The sequence below is a fragment of the Halichoerus grypus genome, chromosome 7, assembly GCF_964656455.1.
Source record: "Halichoerus grypus chromosome 7, mHalGry1.hap1.1, whole genome shotgun sequence".
Lineage (NCBI taxonomy): Eukaryota > Metazoa > Chordata > Mammalia > Carnivora > Phocidae > Halichoerus > Halichoerus grypus.
The window spans coordinates 113077015-113104073 of record NC_135718.1 but is presented as its reverse complement, the minus strand read 5'-3'; the positions used below and the strand labels follow the sequence as shown (position 1 = coordinate 113104073).

Genomic DNA, 27059 nt, shown 5'->3' with positions numbered 1-27059 from the left:
ACCACCTCATATTTGTATAGCACATTACAGTTCCAAAGCCACCCTCATTGCCCAAAGTCACTCTCCACCCCCGCACAACCCCAAACCCTTGCCACCCCAATTCCACCCACGTGGCTGCCTTTCCCCATGGCCTGCCCTGTGCCAGTCCTTGCCTGGTGAAGCCACGTGCCCCCTGGGGGGAGGCCATGTGTTATGTGAAGCGTCTCCTCATAAAGAGTCAGCTGGCCAGAAATGTGGGCAGAGAGTGAAGGGCAGCGCGTTCAGGTTCTGTTTATTATGTTCTCACAGCCTTGTTTATAGTAAAGGTGAATGACATTATTCCACTTTGCACAGTAATGAAACAACTCAATGAGGACTCCACCAGCCAAGCGGTTTATATGGCAGATGAGCTGCTACGAATCTCCTGTGCACGCCGCGTGACTCAGCTATGCTGCCGTGGCTGGGGGGCACGCCGAGCCCAGCCACCTTTTCCCACATGCGGCAGAGGGAAGGCTGCAGAAGGGTCCAAAGGGAGTAACAACCAACAAGGGCACAGTTTATTGAGAGGGCCTGGACCCCACACCTGGGAAGGCCAGTGGTGCCGTCTTGCAGTCTCCCGTATCGGTCCACAGCACCCTGTGGGGTCCTGAGAGGCCACGGGGACAGGAAGACATTTCTGCTCTTGGCTTCTTCCTCCACGATCTCATGCCAAGTGGCACAGGTTCTCAACGGCAGGGGTGACTTTGCTGCCTCTCTTGCTTCTAACCCGGAGAGACACATATTTAAAGAGGGCTGACACTCAGCCGACTGCAGGACAGTGTCAGATGGAAAATGAAATTCCTCTGCTTTGCTTGGGAGTAGGCACAGACAGGGTCCGGAGAGTTCTGGGCACTCATGTCGATGGGAGCCATCTTGCCTCTGAATGTGCCGCTTTTCACCTGTCCCTTCTGCTTGGTGGAAAAGCAGACGCCACATCAGCTGCTTGTCTTTCCCACCCTGTTCCTTCCTCTTCAGTCTTCCCCACTCCTACCGTCCCCCAGCTCTCAACACAATGGGTTCAGGTCTTTCCCTCACAGTCCAGGGCCTGGGCTATGGGGACACCTCGGCCCTGCTGAAGAAAAGCACCCAGGCCCTCCCTGCACCCAGAGGCTGGGCCTGCAGCCTGGGCAGAACACCATTTCCCAGCTTTGGTTTGTTCAGAGCACAAATTCTGGGGGGAGCACCAGAGAAGAAAATCAACTAGGAACCTTCCAGCTGCCCATCCAGCCTGAGACCAAAGAGGGAATCGTGCGGGCTTAGAGCAGGAACTGAAACCCCACTGTGGCCTTGGAAAAGAAAGCCCCGAAGAGCATGATATTCCCAGGATGGGACACACCCTTCGCCCATCACCTGAGTTCCAACTACCCTGTCGCAAGGCCTTGGACACAGAGGCACAACCTAATGCAAACGGCCAAACACAGAGTGCATGAACACACACAAACGAGGGAGAAGCCCAGGAGGCCAGCTTGGAGGAAGCACTACGAATGAGACTCGGATGCATGGCAAAGCCTCTCTGAATCAAATACCCTCCAGAGCTGCCCACCATCGGCCTACCGACTGCCTCACACCCCATGCAGCTGGGGCAGAAACATTATCTCAAAGGGGCACCCAGAGTCCGACTCAGGGCCGGCAGGTTCCTGGTTATTGTGCCAGTTCGCCTCTGGCTGTGCTCCAGCCCCCTAGGCCCTGCCGCTGGGTAAGCTCAGCCATACTCCTCCTCACTCCCCAGGCCGGTGCTTCCTAACCTCATCCGCATGGGCAGTCACCGGGGGTGCTTTAAAAATGACTGCTGTCTTGGGTCCCAGCCCCAAGGTGCTCTGGGGTAGGACCAGGACATTTAGGTCTGAAAACTCCCCAGGTGATTCCAAGGAGAAGCCAATGCTGGGAGCCTCTGTCTCAGACCATCTTCTTTCAAAGCCTACTACTCCATGGGAACATATTAAAAATGCAGTTTTCTGGGTGCCCCCCCCCCCAGGTCTTTTGGATCAGCATCTCTGGGTGTGCCACCTGGGAATTAGCACTTGTAACAGGCTCTCCTGGTAAGCCCTGGGCACGCTCAGAGGATGCTGGGCATGCTCAGCCCACGGGCGCCCTGGGGCTATGAATGGTTGTCATTGATTAGGTTCTATTTGGTTTGCCGAAGGCAACAGGTAATCTCACACCAGCCTAAAAACAGGTTGACACTCAAGTAGGGCCAAAAGGCCACTTGCGGGGTGAAGAGCAATCCTAAGAATCGCAGCTCTGCCTGGCCCACTGCCCTGGCTTCCCTGGGTCTTCAAAGGGCCCAGGCCCAGAGCAAGCCTCGAGCCTGGAAGGCAGTCCACAGCACGAGCCCGGCCTGAGGACCAAAGGAAGACCTTACACGGAAGAAGTGGCACCTGCAGATGCCCACCTAGTGAGGCGGACGAGGGTCCGTAGAAGAGGAACTAGGAGAGAGGGTAGGACTAGGAGACATGGAAGGTCAGGGATGAGGTATGCTTTGATATTGCTCTAGGTGTTGTAAACATTTCTCTTTGTTTCATCACAGACCAAAATCTGGCTTGGAATGACCTAAGTGCCTGAACATAGGCATCAGAGCAGAGAGCTCTGTGCCTTTTGTGGGAAGCAGGACGGAAAGGGTGTGAGGACAGCTCCACCCCATGGGAAGACCATCTCTGTGGGGTACTGGCCTCATGCTCACAATGGTCACATACACACGCACGCACGCAGACACTCCACGGGAGTACCATAAATATAGCTATCACATTCCTCTACACACAGACACACGCCCACATGCCCTCCCATAGCGGCAAAATTCATGATACCCAAGCTTGGTCCTTCACACCTCCCCATCGTGGGAGGAAGTCACCCAGCGCCACGACCCCACCATCTGCAGCCTTCGTTCCACAAACGGTTGGCAAGAACTCCAGGCCTCAGCTGAGGCCACGGCCCAACACTCTGTGCAGACTTCTCCTGGGGATAGTGGAAGTGGTAAAAAGGCCCCTCTTAAACATTTCATTTTTCCATAACTCTGTGCTGTTCCAATTTACATGCACTTCATATTCGACAGTAGAGTTGGCAGCAGATGCACGTTTCATGTGTAAACAATGTTTAAAATACCCTGTTCAAAAATTTGATCATTAAATTAATTCTGGCAGCTTTAGCTAAGAATGGTTTTTTACCCGTGGGGGCAGGGGAATACTACCTGATCTAACTAGGAACACCCATTTGAGGCTTCAGAGTTCTTGAACATGAGATTTCACAGGATGCTTCAGTGTGAGGGCTAGGAGGCATGTGTTCTCTCTCTCTTTGATGGTTCAGACAGACTCACCAACCCTCGCTTACAGATATAATGTGTTGTGGCAGGGCAATGGACCCTAACACCAGTGGGACTCAAGAGCCTCCTTGACCTTGTCTAGCTGCAGCCAAAGAAGGAAGAGATTCACAAAGTTACTGGACAGGAATGCAAATGCTGGAATCCCAGCAAGTGTATCTAAAGAGGCCCATCACCCCACAAGGGGAGAATGCAGCCCAGGTCTCAATCACCTAAACTCCAGAGCTTTTGCCTAATCATAGCTCTTCCATTTAGTCAGGCTGAAAGTTTTGGAGATCTGCAATGAATCCAAATGCATTGGCTGTGAATTATCCCAGTAGTACCTCCACCACATTCTCTATGATTTGGTCCACCTGGAGACCAGCCTCTTCCAGACTCCTCTTCCACTTTCCGGTCTCTCTGCTGAGGATTCACATCCCAGGCACTGCAAACTTGTGCCAAAGTCCACTTTTTCTCAGGCAGCTAGAGTGCTTTATGCTCATCCTCCAAGGAAGAGTTTCCTGACACAGTTCCAAAAGCAGCCTCAGGGTACCATGAAAGCATTTTAGGAAGATTCTCCACAGCCAGATGTTCACAGTGATCTTAGCCTCACCTCCTGTTCCATGTTCAATCCCAAAAGGTCAGAGATCAAGAAAGAAGTTGCTGAATAGCCAAGGTGGCCCTCATGAGAGAGACCTTTCTAAGAAAGCATGCTCCCAGGAAGCAAGCTGAAGAGTTACAGCCTAAGTTCCCATTCTCCCCCATCATAATTACATGACCTGCATGGAAGGGGGGACAGGGAGAGACAAGGAGAGTATTAGGCACCATGAGAGCTGTCCATGCTAGGGGAATTCACCTCCCTTTGTCAAGCTGTCTGTCATTCTAAGAGATCAGTGATGTGTGATGCCACAGGGAGGTGAGGGCAGAGAATACAGTAAGCAACAGAAAGGATATATGGTGCCCCATTGCACAAAAGTCTACTGGTGCTATGTTCCCTGGTCATTTGACTTCTGGAATACTTCTTGGTAGAATCGAGGAAGATTTGCAAGCTGTATCTTTCTTAAAAGCAGCTCCACATCAGAAGTCATGAAAGTCATCTCCCAAGACCCTTCCTGGAATTGCGAGGGTAAAAAAAGTCTTGTGAATTTCCTAGGCTAAGATGGGCAGTGATCACAGCTTTTCATACTGGTCCAGTGGAAATGGAAGAAATAGCCAACCTCATGGAGTTTGCCCCTTCTCCCAGGGCCACCTGTTAATGACAGTGCTAGAAACCTGGGATTCCCCAGAGACCTCTCTCCTACATTGTGAGGTCCCAGCACGCAGGACTGGCCATTACATTGTGACAGCAAATCACAAACATGAGCCAGAGTCTTCTAGCTCTTCCTCACAGGGGTATAGTACAAGTTAGAGTCAGGAATCTTAACTGAGGAGGGTATGGAAGTGGCGGAAATTGCATTTGCATTATTTACACATTAGCCCAGCTAGCAAATCTGCCTTCTCAGTGGAGATGACCCAAGGCATTATGGAGGGCAAGTCGCTGACCCAGAAGAAGGGTAATAGCAGCAAGGTTCTACCACTAACCGAAACACAAACATGGGTAAATGGAATAGAGTCCAAGCTCTGGTGACTGGATCTTACTTTGGAATGGCCTTTCATCCATTTCTCATTCCCAGGCTCCCAACCTAAACGCCATTGCTTTTTGAACACCTATCACATTTCACGTTAGAATATGGTCTTGGCAGCAAAGGGAGAGGAAAAGCCAGTGATCTCCAAGAGTCCCCATCTGAGGTCTAACTGAGCCTCCTCTGGCTTTGGGACAGCAAATCTAAGTACATTTTGGACCTCAGGAACCTGGGATAAGAGTCTTTCTCCATGAGGCTGTGTACTTTTCCCTGGGCTTGGTCAAAGCAAGTCAGGGATGGCTCCTGCATGTTCTTCCTTGTGGCTTCTCGGGTCTGGAAGTCTATGTTTACCTGGAGACACAAACAGAGAGCATGGTCACAGGCCCTCAAGGGCCAAGGTGCCTGGCAACTGTTCCTAGCTATGTAATAATTATTAATGACAGTATCTTATATATGTCAGCTGATTCATGCTTTCCAAACTGTTTTCCTGGACGTCATCCCTTTTGATCCCAGCAAGAATCCTGTGAGGTCTGAAGACCAGATACACCTCACCCCAATTTACAGATAAGGACACTGAAGAACGGAGATACTGAAAAGCTGGTCTAAAGTAGTATGGAAAGTTAGTAACAGAGTCAAGGCAAAACCCTAATCACTTAACTCCTAAGCCAGGGGTCTTCACCATATCAGGCAAAGGGTGAGACTGAAGGTAAGTATTAATGTGGATTCCGTAAAGAAAGCTTGCCCTACCTACTAGGGAAACAAATGTCCCCGGAAGAGAGACCATGGTTATAATGGACATCTCTCTTCCAAGCAGCATTATAAGGAGCCTACAATGTCCTGGCCACTGGCCAAAGATCTCCTACATCCCAAGTCAAAGGATAATTGAAGAGTTCTAGGTATATAATGCACTGAATTATAGATAGATAGCAATCATAGATAGCAAATATTTTTCTTCTATAAAACCATCCCAAGTAAAATTCTGCTTTATAACTCAGCATAGCAATTCATTTTATTATTGTAATGATACTAAGTTATAATAAGATAATATAAATGACTGTAATGACTCATTAAGAAGCAGTGACAGGAGGTGCCTGGGTGGCTCAGTCGTTAAGTGTCTGCCTTCAGCTCAGGTCATGATCTCAGGGTCCTGGGATCGAGCCCCATGTTGGGCTCCCTGCTCAGCAGGAAGCCTGCTTCTCCCTCTCCCACTCCCCCTGCTTGTGTTCCCTCTCTCGCTGTGTCTCTTTCTGTCAAATAAATAAATAAATGAAATCTTAAAAAAAAAAAAAAAAAAGCAGCAGTGACAGATGTTGAATAGGTGCTTTATCCCTAATACTCAGAGTAGTGTTGAAAGGTAGGGGATATTATACACTTTTACACTGGGGAAAATGTGATTCAGAGAGACTAGCGGACTTGGCCAAGATCACACAGCTAGTAACAAGATTCCAAAGTGGATGCTCATCCCATTAAGCCATGCTGCCTTCCACTAGGAAAACTAACATGGATTCAATGCATCTACCCTTGCAGAATCCCTATAGGAACACAGGTCCTGCAGGCGCATTTTTGACAGCTAAAACATTCCTAATAGAGCTCTTTTTTAGAAGCCCTGGGCTCTGCACCTTAAAAGTGATCCTTTTTTTTTCTTCATTAAGAGCCATCAGAGAGGTAAGGCTCCGTTCAGAAGACAGTACCCATCAAGACTGGCTTGAACCCCCACAAGGAGAGTGATGTGAGCCAGGAGCCACGGATAGAGGTCTTACAAGACTCTCGCCACTGCCAACACACCTCCCTTGGAGCCTGCACATCCACAAACTCCTCAAAGATCCTATGGGCCTTGGAGACCAGCTTTGCAGTTGACCTGGTCTTCTTGAACTCCTCACACGCCAGCCAGAATTCCAGGTTCTCCTCGCTGAACTCCGTCTTCAAGAAGGCGCGGAATGCAGCCACCCCATCTGTGGATGTGGTGGGGGGGAGGAAGAGAGAGAGGAAGAGGCTTAAGCTCATGAACTATAGAAGCAAGAGAGAAAGGCAGCAATAATGTGCAACCAGCCCGGACTGTCCAACCCCCAGTGCCCCACATCCTCTTGAAGACTCTCTCCTAAACACACAAGTACACTCAGAGGCAAGCTCTGCTCCTGCTCAAGGCTGGAGCAATGTGAGGGAGAAATGTTGAGGAAGCCATAGTAATAATGATTATGAGAAGCCCTGGTCACTCTTCATCAGCCTTCGGGGGTCACTGCCTGTCCCCTAATGCAGAGTCCGCTGTCCCCTGAGTCCACTGGTGAACCTGTGTTTCTAATGAGGCCAAAGTAATATTTGTAATGCATTCCCTACCCTAATCCAAGTTAACCACCCTGAAACAACAATCTGTTACAAGACAAACTACAGGAGGGTGTTAATGCCTCAGGGCAAATCCTTCACTACGACCAGAAGAACGTCTGAAAGTAAACACTGAAATTCAAACACTAAAGCCATTCTATTACCTTCACAGGGTTCCCAGCCTCTTCTAAAAAACTTTTGAGGCCCTGTGTTTTAATGGTTTAGCCTGTGGATACTTTATTTTAAAAGATCTTGCTTATCAAATTACATGGTTTAATTAAGATTAATTATAATTTTTCTCCCGAATGATTTAATTATGAACACACCTTTTCATTTTTTTTAAATCCGTGTCATGCATATTGCCAAACAGAGTTTCCAATCAGAATAAGATGAGCAGGGTTACCATGTAGATTTGGAAAACAACATCCACTGATAGCCTATACATTCAGTTAATGTTTTTATATTAAGATATATTTTATAAATTATCTTAACCCTCAAAACACTCTCCTCCACTCAAATTAGAGCTATATCTTTCTACAAACTGTCCTCAGGGAATGGGCAGACACAGCCTAGAATGAGGTGACTGCATTGGTTAAAAATGACTCTGACCAGAATGTTTTCTTTCTTTTCTAAAACTTGTTAAAAGGACAATATGTCAACAGTTCTTAATTCTGAGAGAGGGGATCACCTGAGCATCTGAGGCCCACCAGTGTGCACCAGGACAACGTGCCGCCCAGGGTCATGCCACGGATTGGTGGCGCCCTGCTATCGACACATTTAAATGTTTGTTTTTACTTTTGTGAGACATTTTCATTTCTAATTAAAAAGTCATTGGGTATCTTTGTCTTTCAAAATAGATGTTGTAATGTCCTACAATGGAATAATTGTCATAAAAAAAACCAAGACTTTTAGTTGCCAGAGCCAGGAACTTGAGAGAAAAGGGTTTTGATGGAATTCCCAAATCGAAAAGATATCTAAGTTTGGAGGCCTGAGTTCAAAGTGTTTAACAAAAGTAGGGTAGCCATGAAAACTACCCCCCGAGCCAGTACGTTTTTGAGAGTCAATGGGGGGCATGCCTATTAATTACACAGAGACAATGGGCATAAACTACGGCCACCATAGACAAAAACCAGAACATATGATCACCGTAAGACAAGACATATGGTCCTCTAAGATAAGGAGTATGGAGAAAGCAGAACATGATGTAAGGCTGTTTCCCGTCAGGCAGGATGGAAATAAAATTGCTCCTGTGCCAGGGAAGGAAGAGGAGAGTAGTGTTTAAACTCATATGAGAGTTTGGCTCAGGGCCCCACGCACCCTCATTCCTACATTGGGTTTAAAACCCTGAGAGGAGGGAGTAGAAACCAAAGATAAAATGAGAATCAAAGAGAGCAGGAAGCACTAACATGACGAAGATTAGACAGAGAAATGGCCAGAGAATCATTCATTCATTTTAACGATTTTTTTAAAACTACCAATGTACAAAATATGTCAGGTCATAAAATCTACCCATAAAATCCCTTGTGGATGCTCTTTTTTGCCACAGCTTGTCTCCTCCAAGTTCTTTTAGAGGTAACCCAGAGGTTTCCCCAGGCTCTGAGGAACTCAGATCTGAGAGCTAGCCTGCCTGCCAGGAGATTGCCATTGCTTGCAGAAAGGGCCCCTGTAGCAGAGGCCACAGGCGGAGGTTGGCTGGAATACCATTTGGAGCTGTGGAAGCCTCCAAAGAGACTCAGTGCCCATGAGAGCCAAGGTGGAGCTGGTCCAGCAAGGCAGTCTCTGAGCAGTGACCGGTCCACACATGACAAGAGCCATGGATGCTATCGGTGGATGCAGGGAGGACCTGAGGACCACAGGCCAAAAGCCTTCTCCTGTGGGCAGGGATTGGGAAGGAAAGGGCAGGGGGAGAACCCTAAAACACTGTGCATTTATCTAAAAGAGTAAATGCAAAGTGGCTTGGAAGAGTCACTGGGAAGGGCCTCTTGTTTTTAAACTGGAAGAGACCAAATCCTTTGAATGGCAAAGCTGAAGTTTGTTGTTTGTGTTAGATTTTGTGTTGTTTTCCATCGAGAAAAAATTGAATCCAGTTACAGATAAAGAAAATTACCTTTCTGCCTCCCTTGATGGCATTGGTGAAGATAACCCCGCTAGAGAAACTCTCCTACCTCATGCGAGACAAGAGACAGACATTATCTCCCTTCACTGAAGTCTCAGCTTTGTTGGGCCTTTGTGTGGATTGAAAAAGAGAGAACACCTGCAAGGTGCTCTCAGGAATGTTGCTGTACTTCTCCCAATCTTATAGGGGAAGAAGCTGATGCTTGGAGATCAGGCTTGACGGAGTTCACGCAGGTAATACTGTGTAGCATTAAAATACAAAGTATACTAACTCCCAATCCAACATAGCAATAATGCCTCCTCCATTCATTCACTCGCTCATTCATACACCCATTAAGGGACCCAGGCATTCTTCGAGATGTGCTAAAAACAGGCACAACTAAGCCCTCAGAACTTACAGTGAAAGGGCCGTTTGAGCCAAGAAAATATAATTTGGTAGTTCCGATATACACAATAAGTGGGATGGCAGGGTAAGCATAGGTTGCTGTGAAAGCACCCAGCAGGGATGCCTCAGCCAGACCTAAGGCCCTAAGAAGGACGGAGAAGCTTCTAAGCTGAGATGTAAAGTAGGAGGAGCAGGAAGCTAAGTGAAAGAAGGGAAGGGGGGATGGAGAAGAGAATTGTAGGAAGGGAGAGCCACACCAGCGAAGGTCAATAATTAAGAATGTTTGAGTAATTAGAAATAGCTCAGGAAGACTAGTGTTTAATAATAATCACGTAAACAATTATTGAGCCTACTTATAAGATACATCAAGAGTCCTGTGAAAGAGCCAGAGAGACAGAAGGATAACACAGCCCTGCAAAAACCCAGGGAAGCGAAGGTTTTGAGGAGGAGAAAGCGGCCATGTGGCCAGTGCTACCCAGAGATCAAGCTAGCTACGGTCCGAGAGGCGGTTGTTGGATTCAGTGATGAGATTCAGCGACCATGGGCAGTTGCAGCTTTAGTGGTGTGATGGGGGCCCTGGGCACTGGGGTGAACGTGGGGGTGAAAGAGAGGAGAGGAAGCAGAAATAGTTCATTTAGATGTTTCTTGCAAGAAGGGGAGGAGAGAGATCAGACAGCATAACTGGAAGGAAATCAGAGGTCAGGAAAGAAGGGCTTGGGGTTTTCTGGTTTTGTTGTTGTTGTTGTGTGTTTTGTTTTGTTTTGTTTTGTTTTTGGTAAGATGGTCTTGAGTATGTTTGAATGCTGATCTAATCAGAAAAGACTGCTTGACTGGAAGGAGTTGAAATTAAAGGACAGAAAGAGTTTAACTGATAAAATGTTGCAGAAATAAGCCTGAGAAGAGAATTATGATGGAGAGGAAGAGAAAGGGCTGCATGTGGATACAGGGAAGTTTCTAGTTTGGGTGCAGGAAAATGAAGGAATTCCTGTCTGATTTTAGCTGGAGAAGGTGGTGGGACCTAGGGATGGCAGGGTTTTATTTTTATGTATTTATTTAGGATTTGGGGCAGAAAATTTTATTTATTTACTACATGCCATATTTTTTGCTGGGGATTTTGCAAACACCAGCTCAATTTATTTTCACAACAATGCTGATACATAGATAGTAGCACTCTGGTTTTCCAAACGAAGACATTAAGACTTACTTACAGAAGTCGAAGAAGTGTCCCAGTTCCACAGCTGGCAAGGGGAACCAAGTGTTGCTACCAGGTCCATATGACTCTAAAGCAAGATCTTTTTTAGATGTATTTGCAGGCAGAAGGAAAAGACCAAGGGAAGAGAAAGATTAAAGAATCAAAAGAATATATCTGGGGGCGCCTGGGTGGCTCAGTCGTTAAGCGTCTGCCTTCGGCTCAGGTCATGATCCCAGGGTCCTGGGATCGAGCCCCGCATCAGGCTCCTTGCTCTGCGGGAAGCCTGCTTCTCCCTCTCCCACTCCCCCTGCTTGTGTTCCCTCTCTCTGTCAAATAAATAAAATCTTTAAAAAAAAAAAAAAAAAAGAATATATCTGGTAAAGACAAATCCTAGAGAAGGAGGGGGACCAAGAAGGAGGAGGAGAACTTGTCTCCCTTAAAGTCAAAAGTAGAGAAAAAGAAAGTGGGGTGGGTGAGGATAGAAAGAACTGGCCAGGGAAGGGGCATCTTTGAGATGTATAAGGCTGAACAGCTTTGGTCTTCATTAATTTGGGGTGAAGTCCCCGTGAAGGCAGTCTGCCTCCACGTGCTAGGCTGTGAGGATATGGCATGAGTAAATCAGACGAAGTCACCACCTCACAGAACTCAAAAGCTAGTCCAGTGTCACAGACATTGAGCAATAATTTAAAATAATTAGTTGAATATTATAAGTCCAGTGTGTGATATAGGGGTTTGGGAAGGGTTTGGAATAGGTACTTTGGAAAAATAAGCAGGAATAGGGTAAGAAATAGGCAAAGACTTGTGAGGTTCTAGGTTCCAGCTCCTGAACAAGGTTACAAGGCACCAGGAAGGGAGCAAGAACTTTTAACTCTGAGGATGCGCCCATCGTTCAAAGAAAGGACCGTCAGTTCCAGGTTGGCAGACGAAGCTTGAACCCGGAGAACAGCAAGGATTTAGGATCTAAACGTTGGAACATAGGAAAAGAGGAGAAGGATAACCATGAGGTTAAAAAAAAAAAAAAAGGTTGACGTTAGAGAAGGAACTTTGAAAATGGACCACTGCAGGCCCTGAATGCGCACTTACTTTGGGCCAGGCACCACATTAGATGCTCTATGAACCACCAGCATTTGCTCCATATGGCAAAGTTAGAGCATAGGTCCTGAACTACTGCCATTTTGTAGAGAGATAAAGGAAGCTTAGAGAAATGAGATCACTTGCCCAAGGTCACAGGGTTAGTAAGTGGCATGGATGCCAAACTACAGAGCCAGCGTTCTTACGTGAGTCAGTGGTCCAGTCCCTGGCTCGGCATGATGGCAGGGCCTACAGGAAGCCTACGCCAGCAATGGCTGGAGGGGCAGGGAGGGGAGTGCCATCTCAGCCCAAGACAAGGGGGCCATGAGTAACTCCACAGATGGTGATGTTTCCAGAAATGATGGCAACAGATGAGGTGGGGAGAAATCGAAAGTCACTGTGGAAGGCAGAGGAGTATCTTGGAGTAGCAGAACAACCTAGAGACAAGGATGGACATGGGCAACAGAATTCAACTGAATGACATTGGAAGCAATTGAGACTGACTCAGGCGGGGATGGGGATTTGATATAAAATGTGTGGTAAACTCATACCCAGCTCATGATCGCCTGTTGGCTTCACTGAGGCAGCCTACAGAACCCTGCCCGTCCACCTGGGACAGAAGCACCACTGTCCCAGTTGGGAGCATCTGTTCTGATCAGAGTCAGGCCCATAATTAGCTCTGTGACCTTGGACAACACATTCAACTTCCCTGGGTCTCAGCATCCTCAACTGTAAAGTGAGAGGGATGGATCCAATTAACTCTCCCTGCGTAAGATCGTGCTCTGCTCTGTGCTCCTTTTGCAACTCAGGCCTGCATCAGACACAGCTCTCAGCCAACTGTTTCCCACCTCCCCCCCAGGAACATCGTCACCACCACACACTGAGGACTTACCCTGGGCCCAGTTCTGTGTTGTCCAATCTACATATATCAACTCATTCAATCTTCACACCCACCCTATTGTCAAGGCAGAGGTCCTGGAGTCAGACAGCCTGGGTCTGAATCTGTGCGACCTCAGAAAAGGGTCCTAACATCTTGAAGCCTGCCTCATCTCATCTGTAAAATGGGAATAATACTGGGACTTGCTGCCCCAGATTGTTATGAGGACGAAATGAGGCGATCCAGCAGTCAATACATGTTAGCTCTTATGGAAGCTCATTTCACAAAGAGGGAAAGTGAGACTTGGAGAGTTTAAGTTCAATGTGTGGGGTCACTTGGCCAGTAAGAGGTGGACAGTGGATTCGCACCCACATCTGTGTGACTTCAGAGCCCACTCTGCCTGTGTCTCTTCTCGTGATCGGAGAGCCTCATGTTAGCTCTCCCTCCAAAGGACGGAGGGACAAAAACCTCAGATCAAGCAATCACACTGAAAGTACTAGGGCAAATGAGATGTCTAGCTCACAGAGCTGGAGGTTCTGCAGGAGGACACCTGCCATCACCTTATCTGTGGTGACAACTGAGGCCATGAGGTGCTCCCGGTAACCTGGAATCTGTCTAAACTCTCTTCTCTCCTGCAGCACGGCCACCTCCCTGAGGCACAGGGCCATCCTACAGAGCAGACTGGCACACTCCCCAGTGGTGGCCTGGGGACACTGTAACAAAGTGTGGCTAAGTGACCTTGTAAAGACGTCAAGCTCTTTCAGGCGGCCTCAACCCAAGATGCGATCACCTGAATTTCCAGAGCTGGCTTCAGAGAGAGTGGGAGGGGGACCAAAGCAAAATATGGCACTTAAAATTTGTCAGGGATTTCAAAAGAAGAGCTTGAGGAGAGACGGGAAGTTGGGGGGAGAAGGCCTAGGGAGGTGAGATGGGGAAGCTGGGGGGAGAAGGCCTAGGGAGGTCTGGACCTAAGAAGCCGCATCTAGAGAACAGACTGTGGCAAAGAAAAAGCTCACAAAGCCCCACACAGACTGTGCCTGTCCACAGCCCTCGTCCTCTGCTCACCCACCCCTCTTGGTCCCAATCTCTTCCCACCCTGCCATATTCCCAAGGCTGCCTCTGAACAAGGCTGGGGTGAGGGTCACCGTGCAAACAAAAACTTCACCTGAGAACAATGGAAGTGAGAAGGGGGTGGAAGGCCCCCTGAAGCTGGAGGAGACCCTCCCCTTCCCAGAGCAGACAGCACCAGCTGCCTTTGTATACAGCCCACCTGGCCCAGACCTGGCCCACCTTTCCTGCTTAGGGGACCCAGCAAAGGAATTGTATGGGACCAGAACAGAGGCTTTTCTTCCCAGCTAGATCCTTTCCTCCTCCTTCTAACCCCTCCCACCTCTTCCCAGCAAACTTTCTGCCTGGTCCTCTCTCTGACTCTTCAGCATCTTTCTCAGCCCCTCATCCTTTTCTTCTGTCCTCCGTCCCTTTTTGCCCCTCCTTCCCTCATCCCCCTTCCTTCTCTCTACCAGGACCCTCTCCTTCCCTTCTGCTTGTCCATAAACTGGGGTTGGTTAAAATGAAGGATGTCCGTTTATTTCTGAAAGGCTCATGAGCATTTACTGGCATCTCTCAGCGGGACCTGCTTTGCATTAGCGGTGCTCCTCTGCCTGGGCCCCTGTGTACCCCAGACCCTGCTCCTTCCCAGGTACCTAGGGAACTGGAGGCCCCCCTTTAGTACCTCCACAGATTTCAAGAAGCTGGAAAGAGTGACTTCTCTCTGATCCCTCATACTATTCTGCCTGGGATTCTGTCCTGAAGCTCTTCTGTCCTGGCTTGGACATGTAACTAGCTCAGCACCACCTTGGGCACCATGCTTAACCGCTCTGTGCTTCAGTTCCCTCATCTGTGAAATGCAGATCCTAACAGGACGTGCTCCATGGGGCTTTTGGGGTGAGGTGGAGTTAATACACACAGGGCCCAACCCTCAGTGAGGGCTCTGTGTGTCTTCGGGACCATTATGCCTGTAGAGTAATCATGCAGAGTAAACACACCTAATTCCCCCGAACAATCCTGGTCACTTAAAGGTGGTAGGTGGTAAACAGTTCAGGAAGATGGAAGAGAAACAGAAGGATCTGCCTTTGTTTTTTTAGTTTCATTTTTTCAGTTCACTTTGGTTTTCTTTGTATGGCATGCTAAGAAGTCAAGGCTCTATGAACATTACACATTTTTTTTTAATTAGTATCCGTCCAGTCGCAGGAAGGGAAAGGCTTACGTCCAGAATTCCTGGAACACTCGGCAGAATCCGGGCATCCCCCTGAGCATGCACAGAATCTCCAAGAACATCCCCATGGCCACACATGTTGCTGCCCACCGGCATTCTCCCGCTTGGTTCTGTGATGCAGGGTGCTTACATAAGAAAAGAAACTGGGTCACTATGAATGAGGAGTGCAGCTGGTGCAGCAGGGAGGGTGGCTTAGGTAACAGTTCAAGGTCCAGGAGCCCTGATACAGCTGGCATGTGGGTGGGCTTGAGCCTCACTCATTTCCCAGGCTTGGAAACATACCAGATCACAAGAAAGATTTTTCTTTTGGGCGGGGGGAACCTCTCTGTTTACTAAAGTGCTGTCCCAAAGACCAGAGCCCTCTTGCATCCCTGATCAATAGGAAAAAAATAAACTGGTGAATGGGTTCCAAGGTCAGACATTGGATAGGAAAGGAAAATATATTTATAAAATCCAGGATACATATACTAATGGTGAAGTCAAAAATCTCTTTCATTCACAACTGAGTTCACCACTTTGAAATTTGTGATGAGAACAGCAGTAGGATCAAAGTCTTTTTTGTGTGTGTTATCTGTAAAATACAGGTTTTTTAAAACAAATAACTGGGGCTTAGCAAGGTTTAGGTAAGGAGATTATTTAGAGAATAAACCATTTCCAGTTACTGACATTTATTGGAAGCAACTGCCATGTTAATTATACTTCAGTCTTGTGATTAACATAATTTTCTTCAATGATCTTCACTTTGTTAGTATACATATAGCAAGATGGTATGTTACAATAGTAGTAGGACCTGACAGTTGTTAGACTCTTTGAGCCAGAAGGGACATGAGAGACCCTAGGATCAGGCCCTAAACTGGACACAAGGGAATGGTGAGGCTCTAAGGTTGAGTGGCTTCTTATTCCTAGGACATGGTAGCAGCAGACTGCGGACAGCCTGGGTCTTACAACTCCCATTCCAATGTTCTTTTCTATTTTATCAAGCAGAAGCTGGGTCAACTATCATGAGAAATTAGCAAGGAGTTTTCTATTGAAGGGAAGACAAAAGAGAAGGGTCCCTAGTAGGGTAAAAGCATTCACAAATGACTCCTTCAATACCAGAGAAGTATTATAAAACTCCAGGTGCACCAGTCCCTCACCTAAAAGATTCTAAATGTCCAGGAATATTTGTCTAATTAGCCTGATATAGGAACACTGCTGGGAAGCTCAAAGAGGGAATATATCAGATTCGCCTGCAGGCCTTTTGAAAACCAAATCCCCAGAGGGAGTCTCTCACAGTCCCTGAGGGGAAGTTGGGAAGGGATGAGGGAGGGGTACCAAAAGCTCATGAGGCAAAGGAGGGTGAGGTATTATGGAATTTGAATAAGCCCCCTTGCGATTCTAATACAGTCCCCACTCAACCCTTGTGTTCAGCCTTCAGCTGCCTATGGAAAGAAGCTGATGTCATCTCTAGCATACAGGAAGTGTGAAATCCATGTTTTCTCAGTGAACTGAATGTTGTATTACAATAAAAATAATCAAAATCGTTCTCCTTTATGGAGCCCCCCCATCTCACGTTATCATGCTTAGCATTTCACAAACACAATCACAATTAATTCTCAAAACAACTGTGCAAGGCAAGTCTTACTCCCCTTTTACAGATGAGGAAAGCAAGGTTTAGAGAGGTGATGTAATTGGCTGGAGGTCATATAGCTAGTAAGCAATGGAATGGGTGTTGGAGGCCCATCCAATTGCTTTTCATTCAAACGTTTTGCAGCAGGCTTGGATTCTATATAATAGAATTATCTATTCCAGGCACTCCTTGTAGAAAGGCTAAATGCACCCATATTCCTGGGTGCAAGTAAAAATGATAGCAATGCAGACAGGTTGGCAAGGAGGAAGAAAAGCTTCTTTCGATCCGTGTTGACTTCCCATATCTCTTTCTAACCCTTAGCCTCCATTTATCCAGAAAACGCGCTTGCTGTATATGTTTATTTACTGCAAACAGCGTCCACCATACCTGCTAGGTAGCTGGCACTGGTGATCCATGGACGTCATACCATCGAAGGGACATTGGAAGGCTGTAATGCAGTGTTCAATGGGTTTCTTGGAAAGCACAGGCCACCTGCCTCCCAAGATGCTCCAGATTCATGCTTTACTTCCCTATGTTTTAGAGCAGTGCTTCTCAAGCTTTGGTGGGCATAAATATTACCGGAGGGCTTGAGGAAAAATTACTGCACCCCACCCCCCAGAGATGCTGACCCAGTAGGTCTGAGACAGAACTCCAGAATTTTCATCTCTTCCAAGTGCCCAGCAGCTGCTGGTGCTGCCTTCTTTGGATCACACTTGGAGTAACACTGTTCTAGGATTTTTTGGCTTGGAGAAGGATGTGGGGAGGGCGAGGCAATAAATGGGAACTGGATAGTTAAACTGTACATTCTAAAGTTAAGGACCGTTTGGATGAATAATTAAGGAATTTCATTAGCTTTAAAAACTAGATTTAAAAACTAGATCTAAAAACTAAATTTTAGCTAATAAAAACTTTCATGTTTTTGCTTGTTTTGGGTTTTCTGCTTGGTTGCTGTGTGACCAGATCAAGTCATTGTATTTTCCTATATCTCAATCATTATCCCAGAGGGGCTAATTTTAAAAAACTAAAAGCTTCTTTATTGGTCTCCTTTTCGCAGAGATGGATACTAACTCTGTGAATGCAAAAGAGCTTTCAATTGTACTAGTCCACTAACCTGGCATTCCCTGGGCCTGGCGGGGACAGGTCAGCATAGACCCTCCACACTCTGTGCAAACAATGAAACAAAGCCAAGGACCAAATGGATGCCCAGGGTGAGGTGCTCTGTCATCCAGGTGTGGGATCAGGCTGAAAAAAGGAAGAGGAAGGAGAAGGAACCCTGTCTACACTGTCCCCTTAAAACTGGAATGAATCCAACTTTTATGTCCCCCCCCAAAAAAAATCCCACAAAGTAAGGAAGGAGGAAGGAAAGAAGGAAGGAAGGAAGGAGAATCAGAGTTTGAACGGATTTAGAGCTCAGGACTGAATGTCCCACTAAAAGCTGGACAAATAACAAGCATATGTCTGAACATCATGAGGAAATCAAAGCAAAAGACATACAGTTTTGTGCACGCTCTCCCGCAACCCGTCAGAAAAAATTTCCCACAAGCTGGGAGCCTTCACTCTCCTGGGTATGAGCTACAGAGACAGGAAGGCTTCTGGGTGTGTGCACACACACACACACATGCACACACACACACCCTCGGGGGCAGCCTAGGTGCACAGCTCACAGACACCAAGTCTAACTGTCCCTGAGTGAGCAGGAAAAAGATGCCAAATTAACCCACATTAGAAATCCTTTGGAAACAAACGGAGGGTTCTAGAGGGGAGGGGAGTAGGGGCATGGGTTAGCCCGGTGATGGGTATTAAAGAGGGCACGTATTGCATGGAGCACTGGGTGTTATACGCAAACAATGAATCATGGAACACTACATCAAAAGCTAATAATGTAATGTATGGTGACTAACATAATAAAATAAAAAATAAAATAAAATAAAGAAATCCTTCGCTGGGGCGCCTGGGTGGCTCAGTTGGTTAAGCGTCTGCCTTCAGGTCAGGTCATGATCCCAGGGTCCTGGAACCGAGCCCCATGTCTGGTTCCCTGCTCAGCGGGGAGTCTGCTTCTCCCTCTCCCTCTGCCTGCTGCTCCCCCTGCTTGTGCTCTCTCTCTCTCTGTCAAATAAATAAATAAATAATCTTAAAAAAAAAAAGAAATCCTTTGTTAGCTAATAAAGTCATCAGCAATTGCAATTTTATTTTTCATTTCTTAGTTTAAAAAAAAAACCCTTAGCAGGTATCTATCCCCCAGACCTCCGTGCATGCTTCTTCAGCTTTATCCTTGTAAGCAAATGTGATTGGAAACCAAACTGCTCCAAATATTTACTTTCCAGATTTCTTTTCCCTCTTAAGTTTAAAAAGTAAAGTTGCTTTCTTCTTTTCCTGAGGTTTGAACCTGAGAAGTGCTGCCTACACAGCGGGACCCTGTCAAGGAGAGAAAGCCTCATAACACAGGTGCTTTAGCCCCTCATTTGGTTGCTTGAACCATTTCAGCTTTGAAGGGGTTTTACATAACCCTGCAAGCAGCGCTGACTCAAACTACCTGCCTAGGTGTTCGCTAATGGCCAGTCTCAGCATCCTAGAACAAGAGGGTAGGACTGGATCCCCAGTGCCTGAGACATCCTCTTCCAGATCCTTCAGTGCATAGATGAAGAACCAGATTTTCCAAGAGATTGAGGGATTCCGTTAAGGCTACCCAGCTATTTGGAAGCAGAAGTGAGTTAAAATCGTCCTTACGCAGGTCTGAAAACCAGCTAATGTTCGTAACTTAATTGTACAGAAGCATGTTCTCCAATTAAGTGGAAACCATGCTCTAAACCCAAAGCAGACCTGCTGCTGTCAGGTCAGTGAGGACTTCTAATACTGACAGAATGGAATTGAAGAGGAACACCAAATGTCAGGATTCTATTTGAAATCTTGAAGCTCCCTCGTCTGTAGGCAGCACACTGTATTATTTCTTATGTGATTTGTATGCATGTCCATGTCTCCGAAGGCTGCACTCTCCACCAGGGAGGTACTGTCCTGTTCATCTTGGTGCCCTTGCCCCCAACCAGCTGCTTAGCACAGACTTCAAACATCATGAACACTTAGTACACCTTTCTTTAAATAAATGAGTGCCCAAAACAGCCAGGCAGAGCAGGGAGGGTAAAGATGCTCTATAAATTGAGAATGGGAACAAAAATAATTATCTGAATTATCCGAAATAGAAAACTCCGGGAGGACAGTTTCCTAGGTATAGAGGATTACCAGGGGGGTGGTTTCTAGACTAATGCACATTTTTTTCCGGAAGCTCATTCAGTGATTCTCCTTTCTTTACTTTTTAGGACATTTTGCTATCTTAATTGAAAGCCCTGCACACCTCTGATCAACTGCTGTCCCTCCTAAGGGACCAGCACACATGCAATCCCTTTGGAAAAGATTAATCAGCCCTAATTGAGTCACAATATTAGCCCAAATTAATTAGACTTTAAGAAAGTTGTCAACACCCTTCAAGGTAACCTGGCTCTGTCGCCTCCCAGGGAGGAGTCGGTCAAGCTCTAAAACCTTGCAATTCTGCCAGTGACCCATGAATACAGGCCTCTTTCTTCTCAAAGACATTTACTCCATTGGCTTTTTATGTCTGTACTAAACAGAAATCAAAACAGAACATCAGACTCCAAGAAGGATCACAGAACTTTACAGTTCATTCTGCAGTGGTCTGACAAAGAAGCAATCTGGTGTCAGCTTGTAACCCCTTAGTGGAATCCCCATCTCAGAAAAGTGTTACTGCATTCCTGGAAACCGAAGCCATCCCCCATAGAAGCAGAAGCAAGCATCTTCAGGTCTAAAAGTCATTGAATCAAATAACATGGAAGCTCTTAAATCTCCAGGTCTTGCCACTGCAGCAATCCAAATATACCCTGAGATTGCATCCGTTAATTGAACCACCATAAACTCTGTCTATGATGGCTCAGCATTAATAATTGGCGGTGAAATTTGCAAACCTATTCTTAAGGCACGTTCATTTTGCATTCAATAAATAAAAGCATCATTTAAAAAAAAATACCACCATATTCTTTCAAAATACCTTTAAGTAGAGAACCCCAAATCATCTAAAGGTGTCCTCTTATGAAGATTCCCTGACCCAGGTGACAGGTAGCACACAGGTTTCTATCACCATTTCGGAATGAGGAAACAGCCTCAGGGACTTGAACTAAGTGAGTCAGTCATGAGGCTGAAATAGAAACCAAACTCCAAGATGACCTTGAAGCAAATGCAGCCAGAAAAGAAGGTGTAAGTTAATAGTGACATTTGTTTAGTCTATTGTGACTCCAGAAAACAAGTCAAAATGGCCTCATAAAGAACAAGCCTTACTGTCGAATCCTAACTATCACTGTACATAGGCCATTACCTTGGCAAACTCACCACATAAGCTTGCTGTTTGTGACATAAGCCATATGTCACACACACTGTTATCTCTGCTGCCTTGTTTTCCTTCCTAAGTGTAATCCATAGAACGCTAAAATGACTATGTCTCACAAAACTACATGCTACAAATATATGCTTATTCTTAGATTTTGCATTTCATTTTAAAATCTATTCAAGAGCATTTAGTAACCAGTTTATTAGGATCAGGGGCCTAGTCAGAGGGAAGTGCTCATCCAGCTGAAAGAAAAATCACCTCTAAAGACATCTGAAGATTGGGGGAGTCCATCAAGGCCACTCAATTATCTAGTAGCTGAGCTGGGTCAAAATCAAGAACACAGGTCTGACTACCAGCCAATGCCCTTAACCTCATTGTACAGAATCATGTTCCCCAATTAAGTGGAAACAAGACTCCAAGCTGAAAACAACCCTTCTGCTCCCAGATCAATCAGGATTTCTAATATTGACAGGAAGAATTTAAAAGGAGCACTGAAAGTCTGCGTGAAACCTTCTTTTCTGTGCAAAAGACCCTTCTCTCTTCCTCACCCCTGCTCTCCCACTCCCATGTATTTCAATGGCACTAGGATTTCAAAGCCTGATGAATTTGGACTTGCTTGTGATGAGAAAAAAGCAAGAGCTAAAAAGTCTGGCCGGCGTCAAGGTGTCCTTCCCACAGGGAAATATGCATGATTATTTCTGCAAGTTTTTGGGGGGGGGTGGATATGGGAAAACAGAAGAGGAGAGACAGCAGAAATGCATTCTAGTAAAACCCACACCCAGCCAGAAACTGAGGAGTGTGATACAGCCGGGGTAGTAAACCCCCAAAATAAAAAACAAGAAAACACAAAACTCTGCCAACTCAAGTGACTAACAAAATGCACACAATATTCATTTGATGGATAAGTAAACCAAGACTCTCCAGCGACTTGGCGGGGAAGGTCATTTAATTTTATAAACAAGATCTAAGATGGACACTAGACTGTCATTCCCACTGAGCCCATTACTCCAACTCCCTAAACTAAATTCTTTCTTGCTAAAACTGCTGAAAACATGAAGGCTTCTTGGGACCATCCTTTCAACCCAGAACACAGAAAAGAAGGCCCTCTTCCCACTACATTTAAATTACATCTTGTTATCTATATACTCCCCTAAGCAGGAGGCTCTGTGAGCGTAGGGACTGGAGCTGTCTGGGGCACCCGGCATAGTACCTGGATCATGGTGGGCATTTGGCGCCTCTTTTGCTAAATGGATGATTTGCCGCAACATGATGAAACCTGAATTCTACTTACACTTATGGGACAGAAGCACGTCAAAGGAATCTGCCCACCTCGTGGCTTCTTCTGTGGATAGTCTCCTAGGAAAGAAGAAACATCTCTCTTGAATAGTTCTGAAATGACCCTCCTTCTCCATCAGCAACCACTGAGATTTGCTCGGGGAAACAAATCAGAACAATGGCGGGCGGGGGGTGGGATGCAAATGAAAACCACCTGGATTCCTGCAAGTCTGTTGCTGTCAATGTGTACATTCTTAACTAACTAATGGCAAACCTCAGTACTGGAATTCAGTGTATTTGTATATTGGCTTTCAGTCTAAAAAACCAAGCTAAATAAGCGCAGGATATAAAGTTGTCAAGATAACAATGGAAAGAAACTGGCCTTAGCGTCAGAAAAAGTAGGCTGAGCTCCCGACTCCATATTTTACCATGACCTTAATCTCTTCACCTCTGCAATGGGGATCACGATGCCCACATCCCCAAACCCTGTGAGGGTTAAATGAGGTGCATCTATGACATCATTGAACCCAGTAGTTGCCCAGTATAGGCACTGAATCCAAATTATCTGAACCTAAGCAGAGTTTTAGAATACATTTGAGTGTTTGTTTCCAAACTGAGAGCTCGGACTGACAACTAAGTAGAACCAAGAAGCATCCTTCACCACAGCTTTATAAGAGTGGTGGATAACACGGTTTTCTTAAAAGTAAAAAGAGGGTCCCTATTCTGAGTTAGGTCACACATTCTGAAAAGGAAAATTCACATCCATGCACTCAGGGATATAAAAGGAGCCGCCAAGTGGCAGGAATTTATTGTCCCTCAGCTCATCTGGTCAACAACTCACTAGAGAACAGGTCCTACAGCTCAGTGGTGGGTGCCCCACGGTGAGCACCCTGGGAATGCCGTGTGGCCAAACTACTCACTTTAGAGCACGGTTGGGTTTGTCGGGAAGAATAGCTGTGAAATCGCTACACGAGTCTGACTTGTGAGACAGGCATCCCAGGCGGGTCCTCATCCCTTTGTTCCTGCAACAAGCACAGGGGCAGAAGGACGGGGAACTGTCATGATCAGAGCTGTCAGCTCTATAAAGGGCCCCGGGAACTCTGCTGCAGGAGCCCGCACTGCCTCCCCTGACCCCCCATCCTTCCCCAGGGGGTCCCTAAAGATTTCATGAACAAGAGGAGAAATACCTAGAAGATCAAGGGATATATATACTCACTCCCTAACTTGACTCCTGGCATAGTAATAAGTACCCTACCCCTAGAGGCTTAATGCTCTTTCAAAGCTAACATGCAAGTTGATAGTAAGTCAATGAAGGTCATTATCTTGGAAGAATTTCTAAATTAAGATTCTCTGTAGGGAAAGGAAATACAGTGAAGACAAAATAACAATCCACATTTTGCTCTCCCATCAGGAGGGCAAGACAGCCGCAGCTCCTAATTGCAAAGCCCCAGAAGAGGTACCCACACGCACGCACGCACGCACGGAAAGTAGAGGGTTGCTTGCATAATACTGGGGTGCGTATCACAGAACCTCCAAGCACAAATGAAGCTTCCAGGCAAATTAATTCTGACTCAGGTGCTCCCCACTCATCCCCCAAACCTGGGGATACAGATTCATGAACGGCTACGGACCAGCCAGGACCAACACCTGCAGGTGAGGGCCAGAGCAGCTGGTACAATCAGCAGCTAAGAACCAGGGCCCCTTTCTCCATTCTTTTAGTTACTTAACTAAGCTCTCATATTCCTATTTGTATTTTGGCTTCTCTCAATCAACCTGTTTAAAACTTTAGCACGTATGTTTAAAATTCTCATATTTTTTATTTTCCTAAGGACCAGACATTTACATGTTATCTGTTATGGAAGGTCAGATGAGGAATTACACTAATGTCTCTCTCCGACGTCCAACATTAGCCCCTTTTTACCTTTAACCACAGATCAGCAAACTGTGTCCCTGAGAGATGCCTGTTTGTGTAAATAAAGTTTTATTGGAACACAACAACACCCATTATTTACATATTGCCTAAAGCTGCTTTCGAGCACCAGGGCCGAGTTGGGTGGTTGCAACACAGACTGTATGGCCCATAGAACTCAAAATATTTACTCTCTGGCCCCTGACAGGTAAGTTTACTGACCCCTGACCTTTAACCCATGGCAGCTCCTCACATGGAGAGCAAAGGGAAGTGGGAAGGGTTGGCTGTAATTCAATCAGGACCAAAGAGTGACTTATAAAAGGGCACTGCCACGTGCACGCTGGTAACAATGTGCCACAGAAATAGTCCCAGAGATGTTATTCTCCACGTGGAAAGGAAGTCCTTCTAGCCTGGCTTTCCCTTCCCCTGATTTGTGAATCCCGGGCCTGGGCAGAGACGCTAGAGGCCGTCCAATTCAATCTCTTCCTTTCACTCCAAACGGGCATCCATCCCTGACCCAAGCTAGTTATTCACAGAAATCTTATCCAACAAATCTAGTGGGATGGTATTATATTTGGCAAGGATGGACAACATTTGTATTCCACAGCCCATCTCCAAGAGCCTTTTAAAGCTGGAACATCCAAGTTCCCAGATATATCCCCTCTCCTGCAGAAAACTGGGCCTGCACGTCCTGTGCTCCCACCTCTTATCTCTGCCAGGTGCATGATGAAGCCATCAATTTTGTGGCGTTTTGAAACATTGGCGATAGCTATTCTCTCTCCTGCGATGGTGAGCATCCTATGTCCACTCACTCTTATAAATCACAGGGTGCTCTGCCCCAGGCCACATGAGCAACTGATTAAGGGCCTTAGAGTCACCACATTCCGTGAATTCAAGTAAAGGTCTTGCTTGGGCTGCACCAAGGCCAAAACCCAACTTCCAGTGAGTCAGTTCACTCCTCGGTGCCCCAGGATCATCAATCACAGAATAGTCAGGTCGATGCCCCCAAGAGCAATTAAGAGGACTTCAAAAAAATGGCAAATCCACACAAGCCATCTAACAACGTTTAGCAGGGGCTAAACCCTTTAGATGTAAAGGGTATACTCGTTACCGAGACAACAGTGGTTCTCCCCAATAGTTTGCAAAAATCTTCCACAAAATATTCTTTGGGGCCCAATGGTTTTGATTTTCCATCTGGTCTAGCTGAGATCTGAATTATAACCTTGTTAGTTAGGTTTGAAATAATGGAAGCAGAAGTGAGAGTCAAAGGTTAAAGTTACTTAAAAAGGAAGGAAGGAGGGAGGGAGGGAAGGAGGGAGGGAGGGGAAGGAAGGAGGAGGAAGGGAGGGAGGGAGGGAAGAAGGAGGAAAGAGGGAGGGAAGGAGGGAGGGAGGGGAAGGAGGGAGGGAGGGGAAAGAGGGAGGGAGGGGAAAGAGGGAGGAGGAAGGGAGGGAGGGAGGGAAGAAGGAGGAAGGAGGGAGGGAGGGAGGGAGGGAAGAAGGAGGAAGGAGGGAGGGAGGGAGGGAAGGAGGAAACAAAAGTAAAAAGAAGTAAGCTTGCCCTTATCTTTCTTTCCTGTGCCAGGACCGTATAGAGGTCCCTAAATGGTTCGATGCAAGCTCATGCACAGTCCCACCCCATGAGTCCCGCCAGTCAATGGGAGGGTTTGGCACTGAGGTAGGTCCTGCTTGCAAGGCCACGACTTTGCAAGAAGCACCCCAGAAAGGAGAGCACCGTCCACACCAATGGCCTGAGGGGACGGACCACCCATGGGAGTCGAAGGCCGGGGCAGGCTCACACAGCAGGGGGGTGGGAAGGGGCAGAGAGGGGGAAGGGAAGGGGCGGGGAGACAGGTGAGCATCATTACCTGCGTGGCATCAGTAAAGCGGCCATACAGGCACGCGCTTACGGTTAACCCTCTGGCCGGTGTGCAGGGACGTCAGGGCGGGAGATAGGACTGCGGGGCACAGGGATTTACCCTTTCACGTCCTCTCACCTAAAATCAAAGAATCTGCTGTAAGAGGGGAGCAGCCCTCTCTTATCTGACTGTGCTACAAATCCTCTTGGATGGCTTTCCTCTGACAGAGGGCCTCCCCCCACACAGCCCCTTCCCCACAAATGCCTGCTTGTCCTGACGAAGGGTGACCAGCTAAGGATGACCCGGGACAAATTGCTGGCTGTATTCGCATTGCTGCCTGTTGGTCAGGAGCTCCTATGTCCCCAAACACTGGCCATGACAGTGAAGTGGGGCACATTGCCCCAGGGGAGGAAGGCTTGGGCCTGGCAAGCCAAAAATTACTGCTCTCTTTGTCTTATTGCAGTGGGGCCCAAGTGACCAGCCAGCCAGGGATGGGGGGGAAGGGGGGGTCAGCACTTGCTCCAGAATTCCTTGATTGGCTGCTCTTCTGATTCCGGCCTGCCTCTCAGGGAACCCGTCCTGGAGTCCTGGAGCTTTGGGAGGGTGTGTGCGGGGGAAGGGTGGAGTAACTCCAAGGGAGACTTGTCAGGCCCCTGTCCCTGCAAGGCCTGCTCCTTTGCAGGATCGCAGGCACAAACTGAAGAAATGAATATGCAAGCCACTCTCTCTTGCCCAGATGGAGGCCTCCCGACCTTCCTCAACCTGGGACTGGCCCATTCCAGACCTGAAGCGGGGAGAAAGTCTGGAAAGGGGATACTGAGGTTGAGGGCTTGTTGACTGATCATCTCT

General features: G+C 46.9%; 1 protein-coding gene across 13 annotated transcripts in view; it reads right to left on the bottom strand.

The window, feature by feature from the left end:
• Positions 1-254: 254 nt before the first annotated feature.
• Positions 255-27059, bottom strand: part of RGS8 (regulator of G protein signaling 8) — a 126316-nt gene continuing 99511 nt past the window's right edge. For 8 of the 13 annotated variants that reach the window (XM_078078091.1, XM_078078092.1, XM_036078664.2 and 5 more), the window contains 5 exons: positions 26220-26348; positions 23364-23465; positions 22460-22524; positions 6718-6884; positions 255-5283 (listed from right to left, as the gene is read on the bottom strand). In XM_078078091.1, the coding sequence (XP_077934217.1) occupies positions 5101-5283; positions 6718-6884; positions 22460-22524; positions 23364-23465; positions 26220-26245 (543 nt within the window). In that variant the 5' untranslated portion in view covers positions 26246-26348 and the 3' untranslated portion in view covers positions 255-5100. The remainder of the gene's footprint in view (positions 5284-6717; positions 6885-22459; positions 22525-23363; positions 23466-26219; positions 26349-27059) is intronic. The other 5 variants (XM_036078657.2, XM_078078088.1, XM_036078659.2 and 2 more) reach the window with 2 other exon arrangements.